At 37.6% G+C, this 15,526-nt stretch overlaps 1 protein-coding gene across 1 annotated transcript; it reads right to left on the bottom strand.

The window, feature by feature from the left end:
• Positions 1 to 655: 655 nt before the first annotated feature.
• On the bottom strand, positions 656 to 14,848 carry LOC116255027 (starch synthase 3, chloroplastic/amyloplastic). The gene is made up of 16 exons (XM_031630734.2): positions 14,449 to 14,848; positions 13,051 to 13,114; positions 11,586 to 12,887; positions 10,697 to 10,911; positions 9,596 to 9,866; positions 8,110 to 8,285; positions 6,702 to 6,809; positions 5,496 to 5,605; positions 4,698 to 4,803; positions 4,156 to 4,326; positions 2,921 to 3,049; positions 2,584 to 2,766; positions 2,320 to 2,451; positions 2,118 to 2,229; positions 1,578 to 1,701; positions 656 to 1,042 (listed from the first exon to the last, which is right to left on the bottom strand). The coding sequence occupies exons 1-16, from the start codon at positions 14,536 to 14,538 to the stop codon at positions 913 to 915; spliced, it is 3,423 nt and encodes a 1,140-aa protein (XP_031486594.1). The 5' UTR covers positions 14,539 to 14,848; the 3' UTR covers positions 656 to 912.
• Positions 14,849 to 15,526: the final 678 nt, after the last annotated feature.

The following is a 15,526-nucleotide window of genomic DNA, read 5'->3' as shown; positions in this document are numbered from 1 at the left end:
GACTTCTTAACATTTCTTTAATGACTGGGTCCATTTCATCAACTAAAGCCTTGCGAAAGGAGGTGGCGGAGAAAAAGGGAAGAAACAAGTCATGGATTTGCTGCAAAAGGGGCTTCCACTTTTTATTTATTTTATTCTTATTTTGCATGATAGTGCAAATTTTTAGATTTTATAAGCTGTATATACAAGAAATCAAACTCACAGAACAAAATCCAGGGAGGTCCATGCATATCCGCATCACATATGGAGCATGTCTCGATTCACTCTTTCCACATACTCTCGCCCTAACCCATCCAATGTCAGCATACTGGAACGCTGCACTAGCGTTTCCTGAATTTATCCCAAACATTAAGGCGTGTTCATGGTATGGGACAGACAGATTAGTGGGGCACTAGTTCAATGTTCTGGTTGCCAAAGGGTCCCAAAGGGGGCGTCTCTTAAACCACCCAATAAGGGCGCATGGCATAAGAGTGGAGGCACCTGCACATGCCCCCATGTGACCCACTGACCAACTTAATCTGCACCAACCAAAGGACTTAGATAATATGCTTTATATATATATATATATGTGTGTATTGAATATGTATATAAGGAGACATTCAAAATATCCAACTTTAGTACCTTCCTTGCTCTCAGTAACTATGGCAGCTTCATGTAGAGCAAAAATAGAAATTTGAACATTTATTCTGATACGACCAACTCAAATGATATACAAACGGAGCGCATTATTAACATTTAGTCTGATATACTCACGTACCAGATGATGCTAACGAAGGGAAGAAGCATCGAAGGAAAGAATGAGCCAACAATACTGTTAAATATAATTAAGGCTGTACAGAACTCCTACTTAACAAAAAATATACTGCTTGGGAATCGCATGCATAGACTTCCAAAACTGGGTGCTCGCTTGACTTATTTTCGTGCAGCATGATAGAGCTCCATGTAGTCCAACGCAGGCCGGTTCCACGACCAATCTTGTTCCATCACTTGCTTGCAGAGTGAATTGAACCAGCTCCGAGCATCATACCATGCAGTCATTGCTCTAATGGATATGAAGCAACAAAGTCATGTAATCAAGAAATTTTTCAAAGAATATTCCTACAACTGCAAGTATGACAGTCATGCCATAAACAAGTAACAGCAATCCAAAACCGTAAAAAAAATGAGGACATCACTGATCTCATCCAACTTAGTTTAACACTAAACCCCCAATTTTAACCTGGGTTAAGAGGCAATGAGAAGATAGGCCTTGAGCTGGTATAATAAAGATAGACCATGCAATAAAAAAGTGACAGAAATCCAAAACCCATAAGAAGTATTCCCCGAAATCCATGTTGCCATGAAAGAAAATTGCAAAAAGAATGTTTTAACATGCAAGAAATGGAGGTTTGCTCTGCTGTATGTGCAAGACAAAACTGACCAGTATTTTCTTAAAAATGTCTAAAATACAGATGGGAGCAACAGGTAGTCTGGCAAACAGAATCACATAATGAACTAGTGTCTACCACTATAACAAGCTAGCAAAAAGACCAATTAGATCCCCATCTCATATTTGGGAAGGAAAAAGGGTAACTCACCTATTAAGTGCATAATCAATGCCAGCAGTATCAGCTCCTTCAAAATTGAACCCATTTGGCTCAAGGCCTTGTGCCTTGGCTCTCTCTTTGTCATGTTCAACATCAAATACAGTGTCATTAAGTCCTGCAGATAATAAATATGGACCAGTAAATAGAGCACCTGGGTTGCCTTAGTATGCCTAATGTAAATTTTGTTTCTCATGACGGATCTGGTAGCTGCAGAGCCACGAGGTGTCAGGGGTTCCCTGATACCTCTTGGGTTTTCAAAATATTCCATTTTCGCATAAAGATTTTTGAACAAAATCTCATCCAATAGAATGGCATATTTTTATCAACTGTTTGCAGGATGACCTAGTTTATCTTTCCCTTTGTATATCGAACATATACATGCATAGAGATTACATGCACACACAAAAATATTTAAATAAATAACAAAAACTTTATAGAACATTACACTCCCATTGAGGCTACTATGTGAATTATAAGAAGGAAACATTGTGGAATAATAGTATGAAACTAAATAGCGTTGAAAAATAATACCTCCAGTCCTGCGTACAACAGGAACAGATCCATAACGCATTGCAATTAGCTGTGTTAATCCACATGGCTCAAAAAGTGATGGAACTAGAATAAAATCTGCACCTGCATATATCTATGAGAATCCAAATTCATCAGTTAAAACAGTTAACAAGTATGCTACCACAGTACAAACTGGATGCTAGTCAACACCAGCAACCCTTACCAAATGAGAAAGAGGCTCATCATAGGTTAAACAAAGGCGGGCCCGATCAGCATGTGAGCTATGTAATTGGTTTGCTAAATTCACAAAATCATTTTGTATTCGAGGATCTGGTGCAGAACCAAGTAAAACGACCTGGAAAAAACTCAGTAACAATCAAAAGATGTACATGCCTAGGAAAGCAGCTAAGAAGTAAGAAGAATGAACATGGTAGTAAGTATTCCTGGAAGTGGCAGCCACAAAGGAGCAAAGTAAGAATTACAATACCTGCCCATTACGCTCAAGAGTTCGCCAAATTGCATGTTTGATAAGGTGAATTCCTTTTTGAACAGTTAAACGTGTGATAATACCCACTAAAGGATGATCAGATTTCCTCAGACCAAGTCTCTGCTGCAAGGCCTCCTTTGCTGCCTTCTTCCCTTCCACAACATTCTCAGATGTATAGGACACCTGAAATTGCATAAAGATATTATTCAAATGCTATTATCTTATCCTAGCTACAGTTCAAACTGAGGACAGGCTATGCTATAATTAGGTCAAGATATATTCAATTAACAAGGGTGGATTTCAAATACTTCTTTAGAGAGTAATCTAGCAGACTTACAGGTATGAAAGGATCATTGTAAGGATCCCAGATATCGGGATCGATGCCATTCAAAATGCCATGGAACTTGTAGAGATTTGGAGAAATTGCCGGGTTGCCAGAAACTTCCTTTGAATAAGTGATTGAAACCTGCAGAGACCAAAAAAATATGAATTCATAAAATTCATCTAAAGTTAAGAAATAACAAAATTAAAATAATATTTGGAAAGAAAAATAAAAAGTTCATGCTTTCAGAACATTAATGATTTATCTCTCTTTTAGCATTTCTAATGAACTCAAAGATAGAATCCTACAATAAATAAATTCATGCTCAGGCATCAGTATGTTGGCAAGAACATTCACATAATTTTTTACGTTCCCACCTTAAAGCCAAAAAATTTTCTCACTACTTTTCCTGAGGCCTGAGCAGATCTTAGCATTAATTCGTTAAACATATTGATGAAAGTATAAATTCATCAGGAAGTGAAATGTGAACAATGAGATAGGTATATTACATTAGCCACATAGGCATGTTAAATTCAAGATACAGAAAATTTTGCAGTCCAATGACATTAGCTGCATGGGCATGTTAACTTGAAGACACAGGAAAAGAATGAACAGAGGCACAGCATCAACCATGCCAAAGAAAAGTCCAACTGTTAGGTTGCCTAAGTATGTCAACTTTGGGCCTTTCCTTGCCATGTCAACATGGAATCCACATCTACCAACATGATATAGCCATCAACATAGTCAATTTACCATGATTCCTTAAGAGCCCAACAGCTGAAATAAGCATTGAATTATCAAGAAGGTTACATCTCTAATGCTGATATGCCATATGATGCTTTAAGCCAAATAAAGATCACTGGCTAATGTGGACCATATATGGATCCCACTCTACCATATCTCTCTGTTTACAGCCATGAATCATCATCATGATTCAAAATACCTTTTAGATAAGCAAATATCAAGTTTGGTCTAGTAGAGCCACCAACTCAACCAAATTTGACCCAATGATAGGTGCAACCAACATCTTATTTATAGATCCAAAGATATTTGTTCAGAAATAATTTCAGACCGACCCTCAAAAGAAGCAAGCCTGTTTATCTGCTTATTTTAGTGGCAGTAGATATCGGTTGTATGTAATATCTATTGATAGTATATGTAGTTACATCTAAACATGGTCTTAACAAAGGAGAAACAACTGAAATATCTGGGAAAAGAAAATAGATGGCTAAGGCCAAAGAGATACTAACTGTCGTAGCCTTATCGGCATTGGCCATAGCCTTCCCAATTAAGCCAGCTCCAAACTCAAGATTATGGATTGTAAAAACAACTCGCGTGTTGCTTAGACCATAATGCCTGTAGTTCTCTTTAAATAACCATGCAACTGGTGCACTTGACCAATCATGGCAGTGCAAGACATCCTGTTCAAAATGAACTATTTAAACATAAACAAGTGACAGAAGATGAAAATGTAACACCCTCTCAATCCAAATAATAAAGAACATTTTTGCTACTAAAGTTTTGAGTCTTTTGACAACTAAGACAATCTTTCTGTTTATAAGAATTTATGTTTTACTTTTCTAAACAAAACTGGGCTTTTCTCAAATGTGATCTGCCGCCCAATTTTTCATGAAAATAAAACATGGGCGACTTGATCGACCCACAATTTTTTATCATGTCCAAAGCAGCACCTGTGTTCTGCCATGTTGCTACTAGTGCACTCAAACAGGGGTGTGGTGAACTAACCAAAGAAAACCAGAAGAAGCCAAGTCAAATTTGTTGTGAGACTTACAGGGTGAGAACCACTTTGTTGCAAAAACTCTAGTGCTGCGTGACAAAAGAAACCAAATCGCTCCCCGTCATTCTTGCAACCATATATGCATCGAACCCAAAACATTCTGTAAAGTAATCAGGCATCAAACAGTTAAGAATATAAAAAACTAAATAAAAAGTAAATAAAAATCATTCTGGAAAATCTTACAATGCAAACATTAAATAAGTAAGATGGGCATGTATCAGAGAAACATTACTTAAACTAGATTATAACTACTGCAATTTCACTCAAAAAGGGAAAATTTTGCAGGGCAGTATGCTGTTTGCCTATGATCTACTCAATAAGTTAGAACAAGCTAATGGGAAATGAGAAAGTATAGCTCTTTGAACTTGAACATTGGTAATTACAGTTGGTGTAGAGCCTAAAATGGACAAGATTCTGTAAGGTAGATCAAGATAGAACAAATAATTCCAATCAAATCCCTGAAAAACTTGAAAAACCTGACTTGGAAAATCAGAAGAAGGTCATTTGATTGACAACATTGAAATTTCTTGTTCTTTTAGTTGTATAATCAAATTAGAAGACAAGCCTTATTCAATTCTTAGCGGATAATTGATAGATTAATAAATATCTTACGTAACAATGATTTACCATTACACTACTAAAGGCACACCAGATACAGGACAGAGAATGTTTATCTCATATAGTACAACTGTACAAACAAAAACAGGGAATGGATAAGCCTGCAACAACTTCCAGATAAATAAAGCAACTGAAAAGGAAGAAACCAATAAAAAAAGGAACAAGAAAATTTACCCATTCTGAGGCTCTAAGAAATAAACAGGAAGGCCTTCCACCTTGCCAAACCAGACCTTAACTTGGGTCCCTCGCCAGCCAAACTCTCTTAAGAACTGCATATCTTTTACCTGCATATGTGACCATGTGTTTATATTTGGTTCAACTGCTTCATAGATATCTATACAAATATGACATTTACTAGCTCATAATTGGAAATTTTTAGCTATAAAAGACAGGAAGCATCAAAATGCAGATAATTTTCTAGCCATCCCAGCTATTGCCGCCACTTCCAAGATGCTATTTCTGTTCATTGATTACTGTTTTCTTCAGCTATTTAAAGCAAGGCATAGTGAATCATAAAGATATTCAAGAATTTTACATGCTTTATGAATTGCAGGTTCAGAATCCCTACCACTTCAATTTACATCTCTCCACAACCTGCCAAAAAGTACCTGGAATTCATTTATGAGTTAGGAAACTTAGTTACTGTTTTCACAGTTTTTCCTCTAAGAAAAGAATCAGATAAGGATGATAGGACAACTAATAGTGGTCTGAAAAAGTGTGACCTCGTTATTAAACTATAAATCCTTCACAAGAGGAGTCTCTTAGGATTCCACATCCTTGTAAAATGTGTTAAGATATTTAATGTTCTTGTAACATGTGAAGAGTCTCCTAAGATTCCATGTTGTAGTTAATATCCTTGTAATATGTGAAGCCTCCTAGGATTCTATGTTGTAGTTATTATCCTTGTAATATGTGAAGTCTCCTAGGATTCTATGATGTAATTAATGTCCTTGTAGCTTGTAAAATCTCCTAGGATTCTACGATTGGAGACTCTTAGAATTCTGGAAATGGGATTATAAATAGAGGCCGTGCAAACCACTTTGGTTATGGCTTCTTCTCCTCATCTTCTTCTTGTTCACTCTTTCTCTCTCTATATTCCTGCGTGAATGCTGATTTCAGAACTCAGATATTGGTGCTTGAATTTCTTACACTCGTGTGGGACAGTATTACTTGTGTTACATACATATATTGAAGACAAAGCAAAAAAGATGCATTTCACAATTGAATCACAGCAAAAAATCTATAAATATGTTGCATTACTTTGACATGGATAGGTCAAGCGACCCAGAAAATGAACAAAGATCAAGCTTCAATACAAGAAACTCTTTCAGATATGAATCTAAAACAGAAAATTGTCGTCTATAAGAAAGGATATCTCACATTGGTATAATTTATGCAATCATATTTTGGAAGAATGATCTCAACATTATGTCCTAATTCTTGCACAGCACGAGAAAGGCTTGTAACAACATCTCCTAGCCCTCCAACCTGCAGCAAGAGTAACAATATGTCATGGAACAAGTTAATGGAAAAAAGAGGCAGAAGTTATAGTCACATAGAAGTATAAAAAAAACATTGGATTTTAAATAAATATGCTGCCATGTGCCAGGTAGACCTTCAAATGGTTTACAGCGAGAGACAAGCATTGCAAGTGAATGCATGAAGAATTAAAAAATGTACAGTTTTGAATTCCTTAAGTAGGAAACCAGCTTGCAAGAAAGGCACATCAAGTAGACGATTCCTTAAGTAATCTAACAGCTGTACTAGACCATAAGCACAGGATTTGGCATTTACTTTCATCTGCATAAACACCGCAAAGGATAAACAAACATGAGCTCAGCCAAGCCTAAGCCTGTCAGCCTCCTTGTCCAGGCCTTCATTGACCTCTTCCACTTCTGAAGTTGTCTCCTCCATATCCATGCTTACAAGTTACAAGAAACACCAATGAAGAAGACTAAAAGTGAATCTGGTTGCATGTTAGAATCCTTTGTTGTAGTCTTCAAAGTCATCTCATATTGCAGAAGTGTTGCCCATAAGCCTTTAGAATTAGACAACGGAGATAAACAAGGAAGTGAGGTTGTAAGAACATAAAATTTGGCCCTACTGTTCACTTTTTGTTGCACCTTAAATTTATCCTGAACCGCACAACCCACAACTACTAGTTGGTTTATAATACCTTTCACTTTGTTTAAATATTCCATGACATGCTAAAAAATTCTGGCCTCAAATTTCTAAGAATGAGTTTGAAAAAATCTATTCATAGTTCCATCTCCATACAATCATCTGAAATTGATATCCATACCCTCCAAGGCAAAGATAGAAGTGATATAAGCAAATGTATTTATATGTGTACGCATGTGTGTGTGGTTCTATGTGTGCATGCACAATGCACAATTCACATGCATGTAATGTGTCTCTACATGTATACAGACAGGACTGGTGCGTGTGAAAAAAGGAAGATGCTTCCAGACAAAGTAGGTAGCAAATAAGCAAGAATTTAACTACTTTCATAAACCCAGCAAACAAGCTCACCATTGAGCAATGCTCGTGTCAAAATGCCCTAAGAAGGAAAGAACTCATTAAATAGGTCACCAAACGCCAGATAAGTATACTAGTAGATTGTTCACCACAAGTTGTAGAAATATTATCTCTTTCAGTTTATGGTATGAAAAAAGAATCATGATTCAAGCACACATACATATATTTTAACTTCATAAGTTCTAAATAAGTCAAACAAATGCACATCCATGATCCAACCATAGGGAAAAGGTGATATTGATATAAGTACCTTTGCAATAGGTGCCATTTCCACGGCAATATGGACAATATGCATTGGTGGCTCTCTCGCAACTCCACCAATTACAGGAACATGGTAATCCATGCCATTTCTGTTGTCATAGATCCCACCATCCTCTCTTTCAGAAAAGACGAAGTCCATCAAGTAAGCATCCAATGGAACCTTTACTGCAAAAGAGAAAGATAGGAATTAAATTAAGTCACATCCTTCTAATTTGGGCCCATTCTCTGACATGCCTATGATGACTATGAATAGACCGCTTCATTCTTATAAAATCCGTAATCATATTTTTCTTCAACAGAATCCAATGACATAAAGTTCCTTTTCAATAAAGTCACCTGGCAGAGAAATCTCACATGCTATAATTTTTATCTTGTTAAGGCTTAAGACTAGTGATACATGGCATGCTTATATATCCCTGATGGTTATTGTACCTTATGTTTCTACTTTCTTTCTTCGTCTTCATCATTTTTCCCAGCACATGTACATTCTGGAGGGCATGCATAAGCGTGCTAGGAAAGAGAGAAAATATGATTACTAATTATGACTACTCTAATAAATCTGATTAGATGAGCTGCAAATTGTTACACTTTAAGCAACTACTAAAAGTCAAACTACTAACAGGTTCTCAAAATAAAAAGCAGTTCGACACATGGCAACTTCTTAGTTGTCTGGTCATATGAAGAGATGACCAAGGATGATCATCATAGTCCTCATTTTCCCTGATGTACACATTATAGGACTTACATTACACACACTTATGTATAGCAAAACAGGCAGCTACCAGACCCTCATATACCAAAATTTGATGGGAATCATCTAAGTCATTGATTCTAAGAAGATCAAGTGATGAAGATTAAGTTGTAAATATAGAAATCAAATTTTGTTTCTTCGAGAATCCAAAATACCCTTCAAAAGAAGGGAAAAAATGAGTTTCCTTAAACGAAACCTCTTGTATTCTTTGAAAGGTATTTCAGACACTTGAAAAAACAATTTGGCCTTCATATTTGCAACTTAATCTTCACCACTTGATCTCATTAGAATTGATGGCCTAATGAGGGTCTGGTAGTTATCTGTTTTCTTTTATATATATTACAAAATTCATAGTCAAATGAAAATTTTTGAAACTTGAGTAAATTTTGTTATTCACTAAAACTTAGGCAATGTTTTATAAAACATTCAAAGACAAAAATAACATATGTATATGTAAAATATATTTACAAAGTATCCAGTCTTTACTGAAGTCGTCTACCGTTAAATGGAAAGGACAGACTTTCATGCTCAATCCATGGTGAGTGTTCAAGCGACTACAACCAAAATATTACTGTACATGAATATGTGGAGAGAGTACTTGACTCTTAGACAAGGATGCATCAGCCAGTTAAGTGCAAACAAAGCCGTGATTCTAACATGAACCAATGAAACACACCAAAACAGGAAAGTAAACATTTCCACTAGGGCTCATATGACATTTCACCTGTTGCTTTCACATGGGAGCTGGAATCAAATGAAATCATTTTCTGAGGAGGTAGAGAACCAAGACGATGCGTCCAACGATTAAATGAGCATCTGAACCATATTTCAGATTTGCCATTCAGAACAGTATTGGTAGGATTGTAGAAAACTGTCACAGGACACCCTGCTTGGACATCAAGTAGGTCGGTATACACTATGTGCTTTTGAGAAAGCAAAAACATTTTTAGTGTTCTCTCCTTTGTTTCTGCTTTCAAGCATGCAGTTTTTTCTGCCTACACCAGAAGATTGTAAAGGCGGTATGTAAATAAGAGCATCTAGATGAATAATTGTCATACAATAACTTTCAGATGCAGAAGGATTAGAAAGGTTAGAGAACAAAGAAATGCATCAGTGAAACCAACTGAAAATGAAAAGAGAAACAAAAAGTTATGTACTTACATTTCCTTGCACTACAAGATATCAGGTATCGCTAAATCATGTAAACATGGATATATTTTCCAATTTTCCCAACCTTAATCAGCAAATATATGTTAGTGGCACATCCACATCATAAGGCTCTTAAGTACTGCCAGCGAATAGCATGCTGATCTCTTATATAATTATCAAGCAGGTCAATTTTGATGTCTGGGTTTGAGCAGGACTGGACCAGCCACCATGTCAATTTACAAGCACCACAAATGCATCTAATATCTCATATCAGTAAATAAACAATATATGGCAGAAACAAGCAAGAAAACATGTAGATAAGATTTCCTTTTCCACCTTCTCCAGGAAAATATGTGATGCTTTGGTCTGCCTGGAATTCACCATGTTATATTTCGGAAGCATAAGTTCCCTATCAAAAGGGAGACAGAGAAAGAGAGACTTTTCTTATGTGTTTAATGTTCACACTCGTCTGACAATACCCCATAAGCTTATACGCACATTGACAAGATCCACAACATCCTGAACAAAAGTTCCAAAAACTTGCTTATCAATCAAAGTTCCATCTGGTGGTTAAGGTGATTCAGATGACATTAACATCCACTATGCAAACTAGAAGTTGACAAGATAATACCTCAGTCGCTGAGGCCTATTAACCACATGCTGAGGATCAGCTCACCTTCAAACGCTTAGCCTCCTCTTTAAGCTTCCGTTCCTGCTGAAGTTTTATGTATATTTGGTGTTCCTCTTCAAGCCAATATCGATCTTCAGGGATGGATTGAGGCACAATAGCATGAAAATCCTGCAATTTGTTGTTATCATATACCTTTGCATGCCCCGGTGGTCCATCAGTAAACACCCAATCAAGGACAAGAGCTCTATCAGGAACAGTAACTGCAACAGAAATAAGATCACATGTTGTCATGAAACATAAACAGTCAGTTTCTCTATTAGTTAAAAAGATCTTATAACTCAAACAAACTGAAAATCAGATTGCAAATTCAATTAACCAAGCAACGAGGTATCGTTCCATTTATGATCCACTGGATGCAACTTTTATGCCATGGTATTCCACATTCCACTGAAAACTTTGGGAAAGGTCAATGAATGATATACAACTATGTCACATCAATGTGGATGGAGGTTGCACCATTTTTGTGAAAGAACTTGAGTGCAGATGCAGCCACAGTGTATGTGTTTTCATGTAAGAAGCTTAGTATAGCTAATCATGTGACAGTAACACACATACACATACACATATATTATAGTCATAGACATACATATTCATGCATTTGAATTAGTACATAAAGCATAATAACCATCAACTATAAGAGCGGCACCCGAAGCCAGTGCATACCCACTTGGGCACAGCAGCAACGAGAGAAAGATATCCACCATTTGTGCATGGTGAACAAAATGCTTTCAAGTTGCAGCAATGGACATGTACGTTCATATCCCTCCAAACATTACATGCACTACTCTCATATAAATTGGACATGAGGGACCTTATCTGCCACTATTCACTTAACAGCAAGCATGGCAAAAAATTAAGAAACAGTTCGACCTACCATCTGCAGACCACCAACTCCCATCTGAATGATCTAGCCTTTCGGCTATTGTCAGTCCATCTTGCCAATTATTATGCCCTCCATGAATCCATACCTCCCCACAGTGTGCAAGCGGTCCAGAATTGCGGTTATAATATATTTTAACCTTGTCTCCTCCCATGAACTGAGACGTCTCTATGTACCATTGATCATGAACAGAGTTAACAGCCTTCCTCATTATTTGCTGCAATATTTCTCTCCTCTTCCCTGCTTCAGTCTTTGCTTGTAACTTGTCTATCTCACTTGCAGCTTTCTCCTCCTCCAGCCGCCGCTGTTCTGCAGCTCGTCTTTCTCTTTCAGCTTGTTCAGCTGCAAGTTTCTCAATCTCTCTCCTTTTCTCCTTGAGCAAAAAATCTTCAAAATCAAAAATATCCATTCCACCTTCAACTGGCATATAGAAATCTTGTGAATTGTTATTTTCATACACCTTGTCACCATTGAAAAATACAAAATCCATCCTATACACCTCTTTTGGGATATGCACTTTGCAAGACCACCAATCCCCTTGCAAATCTGTCTTCTGCAATGGCTTGGTAAAGGACTGCCACCTCCAACCATTAAAGGCACCCATTATTAAAACATTTGGTTCTTTTTCCAGGGCAGACATCTGCCTGTTTAGAAAAACCTCGATATCATGATTAGCTATTGCAACTTCAGGATAAACAAAGAACTTATTACCAGATGAGAAGCTGGAAAGTGCAAGGTTTTCAAGCAGTTGCTTTTTTGCCATATCATTCTCCAAAGTGCCCTTAGACAGTTCTTCTGCGTCTGGGACCGATTCTTCCCTGCGTTTGTCTCTTAAAAAATTCTGTAAATCAGGCCTGTCTTTAGGCAATTCTTCACCTGCAACACCATTTCCAAATTCACTAAAAGTTATTGAAGATATTGTGCTGTCCAACTCATCCCTAGCTGAATCCACTTGACCCTCCAACGGTTCCAACACAGTAGATTTGATTGTACTAGTCACGTCTGGTTCAACCTTACTTTGCTTTGCTTCCAGCAGATCAAGTTTAACCTCCTTTAATGCATCATCAGGACCACTATATGAACTGCTCTCAGATGTTTGGGCTCTTGCAGCAACATGTTTCCTGCTTGTTTCCTTGAAATTCTGATTTCTGACTTCAGCTTTTTCATCACTTTGAACCCTTTTCTGTGTACTTCTATCAGTCTTTGACTTTGAAGTGGAACTTGGCGAGTGCCCCTTTGAGAAAGGAACTTTTGGTTTAGCTGCAGGGCTTTTTCTTTGCTGCTTCCTCGAGTATTCTGCAAGTTCATCAGCAGTTTCTCAGTGCAGAACACAAGAAGGAAAAGGGAAAATGGACAAAGAAAATTTGTTATTTGAGCAAAAAGCACACCAACGGGCCAAAGAGACTTTTGTCTATGTATCCTGCAATAGCAATGTTCACCAAATACTTTACCAACTGACCTGAAGCCACAACAATATTAGAAGGGATTTTGAATCCTGAAAATCCTTTCGATTGTAGTGCCATCTGGGATTCCAACAAAATATGACGCAACAATAACCATAGTCAGCAACAGATAAGTGATATTTATAACACAATTCCAAATGAATACCAATAATTTCTGAAAGATTGTGCAGATATACTTGGCAGTTTTTCAGTGTCCATGCTCATTAATATTACCAACAAGACAAAAGATATTAGGACAAATGCTTTAGTTGTCATAGGACACAATATTATGTCCACATTACAAGAGAGACAGAGAAGAAGACGTCTTAAAAGTTAAAGAAAAAAAAAAAGGACAAGCCTGGGTTGACTAACAGCCAGACGTGCAGATTTAGAACCTAAGGCATAAGGGGGTCAGATGTGCCTACCCTGAAATTTTCCTCACCCTCTGCTAGGATATTCAATTTGCGCTCCAATATTTTCATACGTTTTGATAATCTATAAATGTTGTGAACCCTTCAACCGTTTATCACGAACCAAGCATACATATGCTTCAATCTTCCATATTTAGAGAGCAGTAGCCAAACGCTACGATAGCTGATCATTTTTGTTCACAAATAACTGCGCTAACAAAATCAACTTAAGTCTGTTTCTAGTGCTTTCGCATGATCGCAGAAGATAGTCCAAACATGAGTGCCAAACGAAATGGCTCTTTATATTCAACCGTCCTTCTAGCTTCGTTAACAAATGGTCAGAGATTCAGAATCATATAACCAGGTTTCCCAATGATCCGTATTCATCTTTCCTCCTCAATGTCAGCACATCCAACCGATGTATTCTATCAACGAGTACGTACCTTGCAAAACCGCATATTTGAAGAGTAGTTTTGAAACCTAAAATATAATTCAGTAGTACTGCCATCACAAAAGCACTTACGTTCGTGTCCCAACAGCAATATTTGGACAGTTATCTTAATCCCAAACATGCCATTACGATACGTCTTTTTTCTAGAAAGGCCGACCGTATAATGTCGTGCATCATACTGAAAGTTTGAACACAAGGGTAGGGCAATTTCCATCTTCATCATTGCCAATGGCGTTCTACGCGCAAAAACTTCCATCTTGCAGCCAGGAAGATAACCAAAGGGCCGGAGGAAATGAGGAACAACCAAACAATTCGTCTATTCAGACGCAGAGAAGCCCATGGGTACCACTAGAAGCACTCTCCTCCATTCGTATTCGTCTCATCTTGTCTAGAACTACACGTAAGCCTTAACCAATCAATGAACACGACCCAACAGAGGCATTAAAATGTCTCCATTAAGATGCAGGCAAGTATCCATCTCCGTCGTGAAAACCAACCAAGACTATAGAAACTATCAAGGAAAGTGCATAAGAGAAATAGATGTTAAAGAATACCGAAGAAGGCATCGTCCCCCATCCCCCTCCATCCAGAAAGGGCGTCCGGCAGCAATTAAACGATCGATTTATGTGGAAGCTCGCTTCCATCGTGGCTCACAAAGACACAGCTCTCTCTCTCTCGCTCTCGCTCTGTGGTTCCCCAAAAGAGAAAGATGTAGTCTCTATCAGAAACAGCCAAATGGGAGAGTTCATCGCTGCTGGTGAAGTATCGATAAGAGCGACTGATCATTCATTTTATTTTCTATATATGTCACAAAATTCCACGTAGACACATTGGACGGCAGAGGTTGGTTGCATGGAACAGCTCTTCTTCTTTCTTGGAATTATGGTCTCCGCCGGGGAAATGTGGGGCCCGATGGCCCCAAGTTTGCAATTATGTTCGTGATAATGGTTCGGGAACGAGGGGGAAAGAAGCAAGATCCTGGACAATGGTCGCTTTGCATTTCGCGATTTTGAAGAAGATTCGAAGATTCCAGATCCGAAAGTCCCGAAAGGGGTCACGGGAAAAAGTCGTGCTTGGAGTTGAGGTTTCTGCGCCTCTCCTTTTTTTCAGCCAATGTTCCTTACTCTGAGCCAATTTCTTTTTTAATTAATCCGAAAAACGAGCTTCACATATAAATTTTCAAGCACCAAATATAGTTAAAACGATGCGGGTAATATTGAAAAAGAAAGTTAATATTTTATAACTTTTCAAGTTAAGGGAAATTCATTCTAAGCTTTTAGATTATCTTCAAAACTCTTGAATCAGCTTTTAGAGTGAGGATCACGATCAACCAACCAGGCGTCTGAAAGTTTTAAAGATTGTGGAACGTTTTACGTATTATTTAGTCATCCAAATGAAGTGAACTAAGATTGGATATATACAAGTTCATTTAAAACCGTGAAATTCATAAACAAGAAGTTGAAACAAACACTGGAACTCAACTCTTACGTTGCCAGCTCTTTGCGATCCGGACCACAACATCTTTTCCACGATAAAGCTGCTAAGTCTGCTCTTATTCTTATTCTTCGTCTCTTCTTTCTCCCTTTCCCTCACTTTCTCTCTCAAAAATCCTTGCCAACAAAACTACTAACG

The sequence above is a fragment of the Nymphaea colorata genome, chromosome 1, assembly GCF_008831285.2.
Source record: "Nymphaea colorata isolate Beijing-Zhang1983 chromosome 1, ASM883128v2, whole genome shotgun sequence".
Lineage (NCBI taxonomy): Eukaryota > Viridiplantae > Streptophyta > Magnoliopsida > Nymphaeales > Nymphaeaceae > Nymphaea > Nymphaea colorata.
Note: the sequence above shows the minus strand (reverse complement) of the source record. Positions and strands in the feature narration are given on the sequence as shown.